The sequence below is a fragment of the Schistocerca americana genome, chromosome 1 (assembly GCF_021461395.2).
Source record: "Schistocerca americana isolate TAMUIC-IGC-003095 chromosome 1, iqSchAmer2.1, whole genome shotgun sequence".
In the NCBI taxonomy this organism is placed as follows: domain Eukaryota; kingdom Metazoa; phylum Arthropoda; class Insecta; order Orthoptera; family Acrididae; genus Schistocerca; species Schistocerca americana.
The window spans coordinates 1,080,797,366-1,080,814,848 of NC_060119.1; the positions used below are offsets into that span (position 1 = coordinate 1,080,797,366).

Genomic DNA, 17,483 nt, shown 5'->3' on the forward strand with positions numbered 1-17,483 from the left:
GGACAGACATCAAACGTATGTAGTATGTGTTTAAACTTTTTGCATTATTCGTACACGAACCTCTTCCACCAGCTCAGTCGCAATTGATAACAAAATACTGACAGTCTGTCCCACACCACCGTATCTTTACACAACTCACACACAATATGCCAAACATCACAGTTTTCACGAATTTTCAGTGTATTCCTTTGGAAGTTTGTCCACTTTTGACGACTCGGAAATCACTTCAACACCACCTGCCTCATGCAATATTTCCATTTCAGCACAATCACTGCGTGAGATAAATACATTGCCACTAATAACGCCCGGTGTCTTAACATTTTCTGCATTTGTCACGGTACTTCGTTTGTATCGTTAGTAAATCTGCATTTACGTGTCTTGAATTTCAGTTTTGAGTCCATTACGCTTATTGTTACCTTGTCTTCGGAATTCATCTTTTTTTCTGACTAGGTGTATTAGTAAGCTCTACTCACACATTATCAGTTTCATCACACAATTGTCCCTCATCTCTTGAGTCATTTATTCGATTTATTTATTAGTTTTTTCAGTTTCCCGATTAAGTTTTTCCATTTGCTGGTCGAGTTTTTCACTCTTTTGCAATATCTGCAACAGTAAACGAAAACTAATTCTCATTTTGTAACTCTGCTGGTGCTGAACTATGCGTTTTTGTGTTTGAATCACAAATCTTCTCTTACACAGCTCGCGGAATGATCGAGTTCACAACTCTTTTCTACATTAACTGAATCGTCGAATTGTCCTTCCTCATTAATAATGTCACCATCGTTTTGTTCTGTGTCAGCCATTGTAATAATGTTCACAGTAATCACTGTTCATTGTAATTGATGCCTATGCATAATTTAAATTCGTTAATAATGTTCACAGTTTCTTTCCTAATCAGTCCTAAACAATGTTGAATCCAGTTCGATACGAACTACTACTGTCGCAAATAACTGATGCACACACAATGTTGCTATGCTGTCTTCTCCGATGTAGCCGAAGACAGTGATGAAATCGTAGTGCGAAACATGCGTCGCCACACTTTCTAATGCCCAACTGCATTGATAATTCTTCATGTACAATATGAACAGTGTTATATCTAGGATAATTTGATGCTATTTCAGCCAACCGTAATGCTTAGCTTTGTTGAGCAATAATCTTAATTATGGTGACTCAGGATCTCTGTCTGCCCAAATCAGTAACACCACAAAGATTAAACACGATTTATTTATACAAATTCACTTGAAATCGGCTTAACATTACAATTTGTTTCGTAATACTAAGCGAGGACCGCCTTGCTACGTCACAACGATCTTACAACCGCTCTTACTCCCACCGCAGCCAGCTTACAACTCTTTGTTCACTGCGCATGTCGCTGTGCATTGTGGGCGTCAGCGGTATTCTGTACCAACATGCTACTGTTCCCATGGACAATGGATGACTGAAAACGAATGATTTGGAATGACGAATCACATTATACTTGTGGCAATGTCAGCATACATCTACGTCTTCATGGATACTCTGCAAATCACACTTAAATGCCTGGCAGAAGCTTCCTCGAAACAGCTTCAGAATAATTCTCGATTATTCTACTCACGAACAGTTCACGGGAAAAACGAAGACCTATATCTTTCCGTGCGAGCTCTGATTTCCTTTATTTTATTATGATGATCGTTTCTCTCTATGTAGGTCGGCAACAATAAAATATTTTCGGATTCAGAGGAGAAAGTTGGTGCCTGACATTTCGCGAGAAGATCCCGCCGCAACGAGAAACGCCTTTATTTTCATCATGTCCACCACAAATCCTGTATCATGTCCAAGACAATCTCTCTCCATTTTCTTGGTGTCCTTACAGCACAGCAGTACGTCGACGATATTCTACACTCCGTTTTGTTGGCCTTCATGGCAACCCTCCTCGGCTTACATTTCACCAAGACAACCCTTTCAGACCAGAAATACTAAATATCAGATTTTTTGAATTTTCTTTTTTAATTAGATTATTAGACGTACGTCGAGACAGAACAATGTGAAAAACACGTGTCACATACATTAACTGAACACATATGGGGAGGTTTCAAATGCAGCCGCCGTGTATGAAATACCGTAACTTTTTGGTGGTAAAATAAAATGCAGTTTCTTTCTTCGGGTAGGCGTAGGGCTACTTGACAGAGAACACACATCCCTCTGATTCTGTGACGTTCTTTCTTTGTGCTTCAGGATACACAGTTCCTTGAGGTGCTATCTATTGGTAGATGCTTTGCTTCTGTTGTATATTTTTTATATGGTACACCAGTTTTACATTTTTTTAATTAATTAATTAATTTTTTTTTTTTTTTTTTTTTTTTTTTTTTTGCTCATGATACGCTTTGACGTCCAGGAATTTCTGATTAGCTTGGAAAACTATTTGTTACTGCGTACTATCGCCAAATCGAGATCACTGTCTTTAGCTAACACATCATCTCCAATTCTTCGTTTATGTGGCCATGTTGTCCGTAGTTGCTTTACAATTGTTGAGGGTATTTTCGTTCTGTCGTTGCAGCCACAAAGAAGTGCATGTTTTTTGTTTCCACGAGACGCGTCTCGCTTGCTTGAGGTAAAGCATCACCAGTGATCTGTAATTGAGTTATTTACATTTTGATTTGCCTTAAGATTGAAAAACAGTTATTTAGCTATATGTTGATTTTTACTTAAGGTGATTTCCGCTTGATTTCTCGCCGACATCGTGAAATGCCGTCTGCTAGCACATCATTGATGCTTTTCCTCCTTATACAGTGATAGTTGTAGTCTAATTTTTAGATGCTCTGTAGAATTAAGCATTTTTTATGTTTTACACAGCACACTTTTCCGCACACGACTGTTTTCTGCTTGTTTTTATTCTTCTAAGTATGTATTGTGGTTTGCGTTTTGTAGTGTTGCCAACATAACATTGCTATTAGTTTGTCTTTGACCTTTACTCATTTTTTTTAGTTTATTGTATGAGTGTAATTCTGTTTAATTATGTTGCTGTGTATTTATGTACTGTGTAAGAGTGGTGAAGTTTAGCGGTGATTTCTTTTCGGTGGGTGAGGGAGAAGCCATGATGAGTGGACATAAGTGTTTAGTAGTGTGATGAAGTGTGAGTTGGAGGAGAAGGTGAGGAGCAAGAAATGAAATGAAACTGGAAGGGAGGGGGATTGGGTGGGAGAGTGGGAGAGGGTGAAGGATGGAAAGGGCTCTTTTCTATTTCATGTAATTTCATAAATTATTTTATTAGAGTCTGGTTTCCAATATTTATTTGGTCATTGAGCAACTGTTCATTTTGTGTTAATCATCTCCACTTTCACTGCTGTTTTCAATCTCTGAGTCGGCATCAAAAGTAAACCCTTTCAAAAGGCACGCCAGAATTTTGGCTTCATTTATTCCGCGAGAGTACAACGTGTGAAACTGGAAATACAATAACTTTTTTTTCCTTTATTGTCATTTTATACCTTATACAAGGTAGGCCGGCAGCGGCAAAACTACGCCACTCTTCGGCCACAGACATTACAAGTAGTACAGATGAAGAGATAGAAAAGCAAAAACAAATTGGTGGATAGCAAATAGTAGACACACAAAGTAAAACACATGGAGCCCTTCACAGGCGTAGCGAAATAAAAAAACGTTCAGCACTGATACACAAACATAGATGACAGAAATGACACACGTGAACGAGGAGCACGGACGGTGAAACACTAAGGCACTAACACGATGGCACACAAAAAACCAATGGCAATGATCTCTGGCGTGTGAATGTTCACTGGTCATGTACGAGTCCAGGGACCTACCCTGGTGGAAAAGGTGGGGGAGGAGGGAGAAGGGCGGGTGTAGATGCCAGTGACAGACGAGAGGGGAGGGGGAGGAAAGAAGGTCAGGGGGGTAGGGGAAGCCTGGGGGAGAGGAGGGAGGGGGGTAGGGAGGAGCGAGAGAAGGGAGAGAGTGTGCCCTTGGGAAAAAACACGGGGTGGAAAAGGAGGATCAAAATTGGTAGGAGGGATAGATGGAGGAGATGCGGGCATCATCAGGAAGGCGGAGTTGGCGGAAGGCACCTTATGCGAGGGTATGGAGAGTGGAGAGATGGAGAGCAGGTGGGATGTGGGAATACAGGTGCGGCAGCGGACGGGGGTGGGAGAGGATGGGAGATATAAGCGGGTGAGGGGGATCAAGTTTGTGGGAGGTGTAGAGGATCTGTATCCGTTCGAGGAAAAGGAGGAGGTGCGGGAACGGAATGTGGTCATACAGGATCCGTGTGGGGGAGGGGAGTAAATACAACAACTGGCCACAGCTAGTCATGTTGCTCTTAGAGTCGCAGTGCTTTCAAAAGGAACCACTACTACAATCGTGAAAATAAGTACATAAATTTAATTTCTATCGCAATACGCAGAGTATAATTGAACATACCTTATAGAGACAAATTCAGTCACAATTTGAAAACACAGACAGTCGTGGACCGCAGTCAAAAATGGCTCCTATGTTTGCTCGTCTACCTGCTAAGATCTGAAGCATATGAAGTAGTTCAAGCTGCAGCTTCTAGAGGGCAGCACCTACTGGTGGCGTGGAAGGTAGCTAGAGATGTAGTTAATGTGCATTTGCCACGAAGTAAGACAGTCGTAGGTAGGTTCAAACGGAACCACATCGTCTGAAAGGGATAATGCCAGCACGCACACAGCGACTTCCTGCTGCTTGTCTTCGTTCGTGTCAAACCCTACTCTGACCGGCAAGGTCATCGGATCTCTCCCCAAATGAGAACATTTGGAGTGTTATTGGTAGAGCCCCCTAATCAGCTCGAAAGTTTGAAGTTCCAACGCCTCAGTTTGATAGAATTTGGCACGATATGCCTTGGAAGGACATCCAACAACTGAGTCAATCAATGACAAGCCGAATAACTGCTTGCATATTATCCAGAGGTGGACTAACGTGTTATCGGCGTGCTCAATTTGTGAAGCACTTTCCCAAGCACTTGCCCTGGAATAAATCATCCGATTTTTTCTGAAACTGTAATCACTTGTTTGTCTGTAGTTGTAAATGACACCTACCAATTCTGTCCCATTCTGATAATTCCTTCGTGGTGCGTCCTTTTTTCTTCTTTTTTGTGTGTGTGGGTTTGTGTTACCGTTGTGGCTCCAAGTCAGTGTGTCTCTAGTGGTGCTGTGCGGCTGGCGTGACGTTGCAGGTACGGGCAGCGGGCAGCGGAACTGTCACGGTTGTTCCGCGACCAGCCACAGCCGCCACTGGAGCGCGCTGTCTACTGGACGGAGTACGTGCTGAGGCACGGCGGCGCACCGCACATGCGCAGCGCGGCGCTCGACCTCAGCTGGTGGCAGCTGCTGCTGCTCGACGTCGCGGCCTTCGTCGCCGTCTGCGCACTGGCGCCAGTCTTCCTCTGCCTCTTTGTGGTCCGCAGGTGTCGCCGCCCGCGCGCCACACGTGCAGCCTACGCTGAGTCGAAGAAAAAGCAGTGATGACACCGGCGCTTCGAGGCCCAAGATACCTTCTTGAGTTCAGTGGGGTCGATCACTCGCACGCCATATAATCTGACTTCTCCCCACTGCAGTTATGTCAATACAATCAAAACAAATTCTCTGCATTCATCAGAACAAAAAATTAGCAATTTGTGCAACACAGCATTCTAAATAGTGGATGGATTGATATGCTAAGTATAAAACATAACAAATATTTTAATAAAAATTTTGGAGCATTACAATTCGCATACAAATTTTCTTTGCTTTAGATTAGATTAGATTTACTTTCATTCCAATTGATCCATAGTGAGGAGGTCCTCCAGGATGTAGAACGTGTCAGAAAAGCAATAATACATGACAAATATTTACAACTAAAACAGATAAGCTAATGTACCTTCCACAGGTTCCAAGTGAAATAGTCCTCTTTTTTTAATGAACACTGTATGAAAGAATCATTTTGGAACACTCATTTACTAAGATCGCATTAATGCACTGCATTTAAAATTAAAAAAATGTTTTATTTATTTAATAAGGTAATAAACATATAATATAACTACTACAATATTTGCTGCAATTTTGTCATATGATGATATAGTTGGAGACCATGGCTCTTATTTGAAGACAAATGTTGATGGTGTTATATTTTAGGACAATTAATCTGTAAAAAAACACACCACATGTTATAAGGAAAGCGTGTAAACGGTCTGAAGATGAATCGCAACGATTCGAAACCGGTAACGGTACCCTTTCAATAAAGGAACTGAAAGTAAATTTGTGGCTTATTGCTGTCCCGACACCATCAACATTTACTGCAATACTTATTTACAATGAACACATTACTGCACTGAAATGGCGCGGAAGTTAGATTGTACTTTAATATATACAAAAATAGCTTGATTCTACTGAGAAATTCATCAGTGGAGTAGAAGGAGTTGGCCAACAATAAATCCTTTAGGCTTCTCTTAAACTGAATTTCATTGGGTGTTAAGCATTTTATGGCTGCTGGCAACTGATGCGTTTCACTTGACAGACACGGGACATCTTCAGAAATTTAGTGACCAGGAGTCACACATTACATATATCTGCCTGTGTATAGGGCTACCGTCATATACGAGGGGCGTTTGAAAGGTCCGTTCAAAGTCCGAGAGATGGCACCACCGGCGCGTATCGAGGTCATGTTTAGATAGACGTTTGGAAAGAACACACACCAAGTTTCAGCCATATTGGTCTATTTCTTTGTGTTTAGCATTCGTGTGAATCAAGGTAGTCAAAAACGGACGAAAAAGAATTTCGTTTGGTGATTAAACATTACTTTATGAAAGGCAAAACGCCTCAGGAGACTAAAGAGAAGCTTGATTAACATTACAGTGGCTCTGCACCTTCGATTAGAACAGTTTATAAGTGGTTTCAAAATTTTCGGAGTGGTCATATGGGAACAAGTGATGCTGAACGCTCTGGACGCCCTGTGGAGGTTACGACTCCAGAAATCATTGACAAAATCTATGATATGGTGATGTATGACAGAAGAGTTGAGGTGCTAGTGCTGTGAGCATCTCGAATGCACGGGTAATAATCTTTTGCACAAACATCTGAACATGAGAAAGCTAACCGTAAGATGGGTTCCGCTTGACCAAAAACGGAATCGTGTCAAGTGTTGCAAGGATGGTTAGTAGCTGTTCAGGAAGAATCTGCAGGACTTTAACCTTCGTTTCGTCGCTGTGGATGAAACATGAATACATTACTGTACTCCTGAGACCAAACAACAATCTAAACAATGGGTTACCAAGGGAGAATCTGCACCAAAAAAGGCGAAGACCATTCCTTCGGCCAGAAAGATTATGGCGACTGTCTTTTGGGATTCGCAAGCGATAATCCTCATCGACTATCTGGAAAAGGCTAAAACTATTACAGGTGTATATTATTCATCGTTATTGGACCGTTTGAAAACTGAGCTGCAAGAAAAACGCCGGCGATTGGACCGCAAAAAAGTCCTTTTCCATAACGACAATGCACCAGCACACACCTCAGCAGTTGTGGTCGCAAAACTACTGGAAGTAGGACTCCAACTCGTTTCACATCCCCCCTGTGCTCCAGACTTGGCTCCCTCGGACTACTGTTTGTTCCCCAATTTGAAGAAATGGCTGGCGGGACAAAGATTTTATTCAACCTAGGAGATGATTGCAGCAACTAATAGTTGTTTTGCAGACTTGGACAATTCCTATCATTCGGAAGTGATCAGCAAATTAGAACAGCGTTGTACGAAGTGTATAAGTGTAAAAGGAGACTATGTCGAAAAATAAAAAAAGGTTTTCCCCAAACACGTAAGTAGTTTTTATTTTTGCACGGACTTTTCAAACGCCCCTCGTTGAAGATACACTGATGAAAAAAAAATTATGACATCAAAGAATGTAAAGTATTGAAATTGCGGGAATACGTTTGTCTAGGTAGCATATGTAAGTGATTAACATTTCGAGATCACTGGTTAATGTAAGCGCTAGATAAGTCATTACGAGTGTGAAATGCTGGTACACTGATAATCGGATAACCGCCAGAATGTTGAAAGCAAGCATGCAGACGTGCATGTGTTGTGTTGTACAGGTATCGGACGTCAATTTGTGGTATGAAGTTACATGCCAGTTGCCCTGGTCGTTCAATACAGAGACGGTTAGTGCTCTTTGTGGATGATGCTGGAGTTTTCGTCCGATGATGTCCCATCTGCGCCCATATGGTGATCGAGCAGGCCAAGGTAATATTTCGACACTTGGTGGAGCATGTTGGATTACAACAGTGATATGTAGGCGGGCGTTACGCTATTGGAAAACAGCCACTCGAATGCTGTTCATAAATGGCAGCACAACAGGTCCCATCACCAAACTGTCGTACAAATTTGTAGTCAGCGTGTGTGGAATAACCACGAAATTGCTCCTGTTGTCATAAGAAATCACACTCCAGACCATAATTGCAGTTGTTGCTCCAGTGTGTCTAGCACGCAGGCAGATTGTTTCATGCTCTCAACTAGCCTCCTACTAACCAACACACGGCGATCGCTGGCAACGCGGCAGATCAAGCTTTTATCAGACTCAACAGCCTGCCTTCCAACGAGCTCTCGGTTGACACCACCGAAGTCACCAAAATCAGTGCTTTGGGGTCAGTGGAATGCACACTACAGAGTGTCTGGCTCGGACCTGTCCTTGAAGTAACCGATTTGTGACAGTTCATTGTGTCACTATGGTGCCAATTGCTGCTGCAGATGCAGTACGATACGCCAGAGCCACACACCGAACACGATGGTCTTCCCTCTCGGTTGTGCAACGTGGCCTTCCGGAGGCCAGTCTACTTGCGACCGTACATTCTCATGATCACCGCTGCCGGCAGTCAGGTACAGTGGCTAAATTCCTGCCAAGTCTTTCTGCAATATCGCAAAAGGAACATCCAGCTTCTCGTAGTCCTCACCAGTGAGGTGTTGATAAGGCATCTTTGTCGCCTTAAAGGCATTCTTGACTAACATCATCAACTCTCCACGTCCAGTCTCAAACGTAACTAACGCTAACGACCGTTGCAGCCTATATTTAAAGCAAACCGTATTTGCATCTTCATAGTGGCTCTTTCAGATGTAATAATAATACGCCTATCAACTTTCGTTTATATCCCACAACTTCTTGGCGTTGCAATTTTTTTCCGTCAGTGTATATCTGGCTGTGTATAGCCCCAGCTCCATACACAAAATATTTTATGAAAAAGTATGTCATTACATTATTTCCATGGGCATATACATTACACGTCAAAAGACGTCCTTCATGAACAGTAATAAATCGTTCCTAGACGATTCGTAGTCACTAAACATCGAAAAAACTCACAGCATGTCGTTCAGAGCTTGTAAGAGGTTTCCTACCAGTATATGTGTAAAATATACACGGTGTTAAAAAAGTTATTCCAAATTTTAAGGGACGTAAGTATATACCAAAACAAGGAAAAATGTGCAGTAAACATGGACCCTAAAATGTTTACCTTAAGAATTATGAGCACTTGTTCATCTTTTTTACTGTGAAACACAGCTCTTGATCTGCAAGCTCTTCGCTGTTATGAACGACCTACAGAATGCAGTAAGCAAATGAGCAAACTATTGAGAACATATTATTTTGTAATAAATCAGCATCTATGAAGCAATAGCGTGTAGGCAATAACATTCCTGACTTGACCAGAGTCCCGCCCTGAACCCGATGAAATCCCTATGGGATGAGTTGGAACATCCCTTTTGCTCCAGCATACGCCGTTAATTGCATACGCCCTGCAGGGTTGTACTTGTGCGTATCGATGAATGAGGTGTTCAGTTTTGTTTTTCATTCTTTCTAAGGCATTCTTCTTGTGGCGGCGCGTTGCCGGTTTGTTCGCCAACAGAAAAATATTCCACTCACCTTTCGTTGATCTTTCTCTGCTGTTAGAAAACGAATGATGTTCCTCGGCTAGAGAAGCTATAGCATAAACTATCTGCATAATCATACCTAAAGGGTACATATAATGCTTTTCGAACTCCAGGTTTTTACTAGCTATTAAATGAGAGCAAGTTGTAGAATAAAATTAGTTTATATTGTCGCTTCTCGGATACAAATTAACTGCCAAATCCGATCTAATTGAATGTTACAATTACAACATTCACACGTAATTACGGTCACTTTCAGTAGCCAACTTGTAATATGTGCCTTAACCTGTCATCGGGTAATTAGCAAATAGGTTTCCTGTGAAACAGAATTCTCGCTTAGTATTTCAGAACTCGGTCATTTAGAACGTTCAGGTCTGGGTCACGTTTTTCCCAGTATGCCATGCGGATTTAAGTTGTACAAAAAAGTCACAGTTCACACAGAAAATCCGGAATTTGCACTTTCGTCTTTGTTGTTCGTCCGTAAATACTTTACAACTTTCCACGATCTTTTTAAGGTCTTAATTCCGCAGAATTAAAACGTCTTTTCAGAGCTCCAAGTAAACCTGTCCAATCGTGATGATAGCTGAGCTCCAAATCCTTTCTAGACTCTACAGATACAATTTCTCGCCACCGTATACTCAGTTAACAGACATGCCAAAATTCACATATTGATTTTCATTTGCACCTTCATTCACTGTAGTAATCAAACAAATTTAATCAGCAATAATTGACAGAAGACATACTATTCACTACAGATAAAATTATTAACGAAAAATACATTATTTTGACTGTTTCATATTTCATTGCCTGTACGATAGCAATATGGGAACACTGCTTGATTACCGGCCGGGTTGGAGGTTTTCTCCGCTCGTGGACTGAGTGTTGTGCTGTCCTCGTCATCATTCCATCATCACCGACGCGCAAGTCGTCCAATGTGGCGCCATCTGAAATGCGACTTTTCCCCGGATTGGGCCTCCCGACCATCAATGCCACACATCATTCCATTTCATTTTACAGTTTTCATATGTTCGTTCGTGTATGCTCGTCCTGTTCGTGAGTGTTATTCCTCGGAGTTTTGCGACTGTGTGGTTTTTCGTTGTAGTCATCTCCTATCCCTGTGGGTCTAAAACGGTGACTCCCGACGATCGCGATCGCATATAAATTGAGCACATATGTGTCTATTCCTCAACGACAATGTTGCCGAAATGCCCACATTGTGCTGCGCAGTTTTCACTGGTAGACCACGACGCCAGCTGAGTGACAATGCACATTGCTATGTTAGTGTACAACAATGCCAAACAATGGAAGGTGACAATGTACCTTTTGATTCCAATTGGAAGCCGTTTTTTCACAAACCAGGTTACATCCGAGCCACGGCAATTCAACCCGTTGAATATGTGTTTAATCTCTTTCGACGAGACAAACAAGCTGCGCGCAAATACGATAGCTTCGCAACTCATGCAGCTGGCTGCATCCCCTACCGTACCACGTCGCCCCCGAAGCATCATGTCATGCCAGCAATGGACTGTACTGGCGCGGCAGTTCTATCACTACGAACATCGACCTGGGAGTCTTCTGGCCATTGGATGCACCTCAAACTACCGCCTTTCTGGCCATACCAACCTAATTTGTGATTTTCCATCTCGGACAGCATATTCACATCGGGTGAAATCACCCACCTTGAGCCTGATCACACGTTATGACCTCTGCAGATTGTAAAATTACACCTGCAAGTGCAACTGGCGATGGTCGCTCATGAAGATGATCCTTTTGACGCACGCCTTAAGCTCGCCGATCAGATATACTCGGTCATACAACAAGAGAAAGCAATAATAATGTTGACAACAATCGCGATGGGCACGACTCACAACTTCAACGGCAGTACAAGCGTTGGTCCACCAGCCACCAGTTGAGGCGACTCTGCCTGACCCCAGATGACTTTGAGTTCATTATGCCTGGCCAGAGCATTAACTTTCGAAAGGCATCAACAAATCCCTACTTCCCTACCATCCATGCCACACCCGCACCTGCACAGAATACTGCTAACTGCACTGCCTGCACACGACATCGCCATCCGCGTCGTGCCTGGCCCTACGCAGCATGTCACCGAGCACACTGCACCTGTGCAGAACACTGTCAAATATGCCACCTCCGCGCCTTTGCAACACGTCACTGACCATGGCGCACTTGAGCAGAACTGCTTCCACTGGTTCAAATGGCTCTGAGCACTATGGGACTCAACTTCTCAGGTCATTAGTCCCCTAGAACTTAGAACTAGTTAAACCTAACTAACCTAAGGACATCACAGACATCCATGCCCGAGGCAGGATTCGAACCTGCGACTGTAGCGGTCTTACGGTTCCAGACTGCACCGCCCAGAACCGCACGGCCGCTTCCACTGGTATTATGTAACATATGCTGCTGTCACACGTAGTACATCCCACTATAAAATTTTCCAAACTAAACGCAGGATTCGCTGAGGTGCATCGGACAATGCTGGATGTTTAAGCCCCTCGACACTCACAGAGATAACAGATTGCACCAGCCCTCCTCGCTTCACGATAACACAATTGTTGTGTCCAACTACACCAGTGGCTGACTACGCCTCGTCAATGTAGGTTCCGAGGTCGGCACCTTGCCATCCTCTTCATCAGGTGCCACTCCCGTCTACGTGCCCACCAATCTCTGCAAGTCGAACGATTTGACAATCCAAGTCTACGGTTCACAGACCCTCCCACTCGATCTCGCCTTCGCCAAACAGTTCATCTGAACATTTATCAGTGCAGATGTGACAGAACCCATTATTGATGTCGATTTTGTCTCACACTTCAGCTTGGTCCTGGACCTATACACCGGCAGCCTCATATACACGACCATCGACCGTTCCACCACCAGCGTCCATGGCTGCGTCCCATTTACGGCTTAGCATAACAGCGTAGCCCTCTCAGCATCCCAACCCCCATTTCCTGCAGACACGCCCGACGGTCATCATCAGTTCCTTCATGAGGACCTCTGCATGACGAATCAATTGCACCACATTCAACGACTTTCTTCTGTCATGCATAAAGTGAACTTTCATTTATGCCACCACAGGAACACCATCAGAGACAAGACTCAAGGTGTCAAATGCAAACTCCTCATGACACAGTAGTACATCGATAGATTACGCCAACAGCCTCCACTCGTCGCCTCCTCCTCGCTGACACACTCACAATATGGCGACTTGGCATTTCTTTCACCACCCATGGAGATGGTAACGACCTCACTCCCATTGGTCACTTTAAAGGTTAGTACAGGACTGCTCGTATGCTCAGACCCCACTGAATTTTTGAAGGACCCCTCAAAGTATATTTCAGACAATGCTCCGTTAAGAATGGAACAGTCCATAAAATCATCACTACATCCAGCCCACAGTGTGTCACAGACCATGTCGATTACCACCTGACCTACCAATGGTTTCCGAAGCGACAGTGGATGAACCCTCTTATACTTCCTAAGATTCACCCATAAAACTGATCCACAAGAATGACGGTTCTGCCAGGCTGTGCAGCAGCTACAGAAACGTTAAGGCGAGCACTATAGGCAAATACTCTGTTCCGAAGATGGAGGACTTCACCCACTATCTAGCAAATGCCTCCGTTTTTAGTGTCCTTGATTGTAAAATGGCGTATCCATGAAAACCGACGTAGTGAGATGAATTCCAAAAAGAGCCGTAGTCATGCAGCTCAGTCTATTCGAATTTATGTTCATATGGCATGGACTAAAAAACGTGGTACAATTATGGCAATGCTTTATAGACGGGTTATTTTTCAAGCTCTCATTTTCTTATACCAAGTTTTCAACACCCCCTCTCAAAACAGCATCATAACAAACCAAGAAAAATATCAACTCCTTCTGAAAGAAGTCACCTTCTCAGACACACTGTAAATGCATCAGGAATAAGGCCTACACCACAACGTGTCGAGATCGTCTGACAATTGCCTCCATTACACGACTACCAAGAATTATGCAGAATCCTAGACATGATAAATTTGTACAGAAAATATCTTCCACATGCAGCAGCTTTGCAAGTACCTTAAAACAAACCCTTGCTGGCAAACACACCATTGGCAAACGAAAAAGTCTGTGGATGGACCAGATGCGGGCAGTGTTTGAATGCATCAAAGATTGCTTCACCCACGCCATCACCCTGAAAACACCTTCTCCCTGATGCACAGCTCGTCGTAACAGCAGACAAAAGTGACACTCCTATTGAAACGATAAGGGGTGTCCAGCAGCTGCTCTGGCTCTTTTCTCACAAACTCAGTCCATCCCTAAGTAAATGGTCCAACGACTACTTGGAGCTCATGGTACTCCACGAGATAGTAAGATATTTCAAGCAATATGTTGAAACGAGTTCATAATTGCTTTAAAAGATGTACAGAAACACGTGTGTGACGTTCAACCACATGACTGTGAGTTTTAAAATCTCCTCTAACGTATCCTAACAACTGCCTGCAATGTTCTTGTATGCAGCAGACAACTTACCTTGCCTTGCCACTGCAACTGGATGATCAGCAAGAAGCAAAAATATTTCAAAAAGCAGTACTCCGATCCATGAGAGTGCAATGCATGGACTAATTGCAACAATTACTGCCATACTTTTATACATAGAAATTTAATGTTCAGGATGGGTTTGGTCAACTAACCCTAAACAATGTAAAGAAAAATGAAAGAAACCAATAAAAACTTTTAATTCACTATATTCAGAAAACTGATGTTTAAACGCTGACAAACTCTACACAGACTTTTAATTATTCCACAATGTCTATACTCAATAAACATGTTTCTGACCACAAAAAAGATACGAATATTATTCTGAATGTATCCAAACACTAATGTGACAAAATCCCTCTAGTGGACAAGCAACCAACAACTACATGCAGCGCCGGCTGGGGTGGCGGGTGGTTCTAGGGGCTACAGTCTGGAACCGTGCGACCGCTACGGTCGCAGGTTCGAATCCTGCCTCGGGCATGGATGTGTGTGATGTCCTTAGGTTAGTTAGGTTTAAGTAGTTCTAAGTTATAGGGGACTGATGACCTCAGATGTTAAGCCCCATAGTGCTCAGAGCCATTTTTGAACTACGTGCAGCAAAAAATGCAAATTACTAAAAAGTTCTTCATTTAATACCAAAGTCTCCTCCAGCGCTACTAACATGATCATGGCAGGCTGTGACCTATCATGTCGTGCGGCTTCTCTCCACCGCACCCTGCATCCGACCACTTGACCATTTCCGGCTCCTCTCGACAACTGCTCGCTCACTACAACTTGCGATAATAATATGTCCAACTTTCATAACCCCCACCCTCACTTTTAAGAATTTTGTGGGGTGATTCTTGCCTAACATGTTGGCAAGGAGTAACTGCAAAATTCTTACATACACCTGAAATTGAGAAAAATAGCATCAGATGTTTGACAAAAGTGGTAGAATACATGAACATAAGCATAAGATTACATAAATTATGTACATAACAGGTAACTGATAAGCTGTCCAATATAGTCAAGAAAACTTAATATACAAGTATCATCTTGTGGACGTAAGCACTCATACCCATCTGACACTGATAGCACTTTATTTGACAGTATGACAAAACTTTATTTGTAGTTCTCCAAAAGCATAAAAAAGTCTCAATTGAGTGGATATAAATATTACATAGAATTCAAAATAGCACAAAGAGACAGAAAATAAATACACAAGTATCATTGTGCTGGTGAGTATTCAAATCTACCTGGAATTGGCGGTAGTTCATTTGACAAGATAACAAAATGTTATATACAGTTCTTCAACAGAATAAAAATCATCTGGAAACAGAAAACCAGTTACAGGAACATGTTTTTGGTGCAGCATACTTAGGGACAATAAACACTATGATAATAATAATAATAATAATATTTTATTGTCATTAAGCTTACAGAAGCAATAGACAATGTCAGATTACAAAATATAAACAAAATTATATGCAGGAGTTACAAGTACAATATTACAATAGTTTTATAAATAGGCAATAGACAGGAGATACAATATATAAAGTGAGGTAGTACAACCAAATCAATGAGAATGTACCAGTACAAAATACAGGAAAAAGTTAGAATACAGAATACCAAGAATAGGAAAACATATTATATACAAAGAAATATTACATCAGATTATAATAACTGCCATTTGCAACTGTGCAGAGAAAAACAATTTAATGCTTATTACTAGCTACTAACAAATAGGTAACTAGAACTGCTAATGAAATAATTAATGTAGTATATTGGGAGCAGCCAAAGTTTATAATATTATTTGTTTTTGACTGCAATCAAGAAATTCATCAAGGGAATAAAAAGGATGCTCAACCAGCCACTCATACAGTTTTGGCTTGTTCTTTTCAATAGGACAATCGAATTTACAAAGAGAAAATTATTGCAACATTTGGAACCTATTACATGATAGCTTTTTAAAGACTTAGTTAAACATTGAAAAGGTACACCAATGTGTTTCCTCTTTCTTGTATTATACAAATATATATTTTCTCTTAATTGCTGGTTTGGTAAATTGTTCATGGTATGTAGAACAAGAGTATATATATATATATATATATATATATATATATATATATATATATATAGAGAGAGAGAGAGAGAGAGAGAGAGATTAACAACAGTCATAACTTTAAGTTTCACAAACAATGGCTTGCAGGAATCTAGTCTACCAGAATCAGTGATAATTCTTACAACTTTTTTTGCAGTAGAAGAATATCATGTACATGGCTACAGTTTCCCCATAATAGTAAACCATAAGAAATAATGCTCTGAAAGAAGGCAAAATATACTGATCTAATATACTGATCTGATACACAATCTTTTAACCATCTCAACAAATAGATTACTCTAGAAAGCCTAGCAGATGTATAGTTAATATGGTAATTCCAATTAAGTTTATCATCTAAATATATACCAAGAAGTTTAACATTTTTTGAAACATTCAGAAATAAGGTATCTCTTAAGCTGAAAAACATGAACTGTGTTTTATTTTCATTTAATAAAAAACCGTTTGCTCTGAACCATTTTTATAATTCACTGATAGTATTTTCTGTTATATTTTTTAACAATTCAATGTCACGGTCATTGTTGATAAAGGTTGTATCGTCCTCATATAATATTGAATGGGAACTTACATTAGACTGTAAATCATTAATCATAATCAGAAAAACCAGTGGGCCAAGCACCGAGCCCTGAGGCACACCACACAGGACATTGGCTATATTGGATCTATTTTCATTAATACAAACAATCTGTTTATGGTGCTCCAAAAAAGATCTAAGAATACCCAAGCCACTGTTTTGAAAACCTAAAATCTCTAATGTATGCAGAAGTAACTTGTGGTGCACACAATTAAATGCTTTACTCGGATCACAAAAGGTGACTAGAGGAAACTCCTTATCTTCGAATACCTGGAGAGCGAATCAATAGCATGAGTGGCCGATCTGTTTTTTCTAAAACCAAATTGCTCATTGGAAATAATACAATTATTATCTAGAAAGTTACACATTTGGTTATACATAACA

At 41.5% G+C, this 17,483-nt stretch overlaps 1 protein-coding gene across 1 annotated transcript in view; it reads left to right on the forward strand.

The window, feature by feature from the left end:
* Positions 1–5,703, forward strand: part of LOC124596476 (UDP-glucosyltransferase 2-like) — a 111,899-nt gene extending 106,196 nt beyond the window's left edge. The window contains exon 6 of the mRNA XM_047135623.1: positions 5,186–5,703. Within this exon, the coding sequence (XP_046991579.1) occupies positions 5,186–5,474 (289 nt within the window). The 3' untranslated portion in view covers positions 5,475–5,703. The remainder of the gene's footprint in view (positions 1–5,185) is intronic.
* The last annotated feature ends 11,780 nt before the right edge of the window (positions 5,704–17,483 follow it).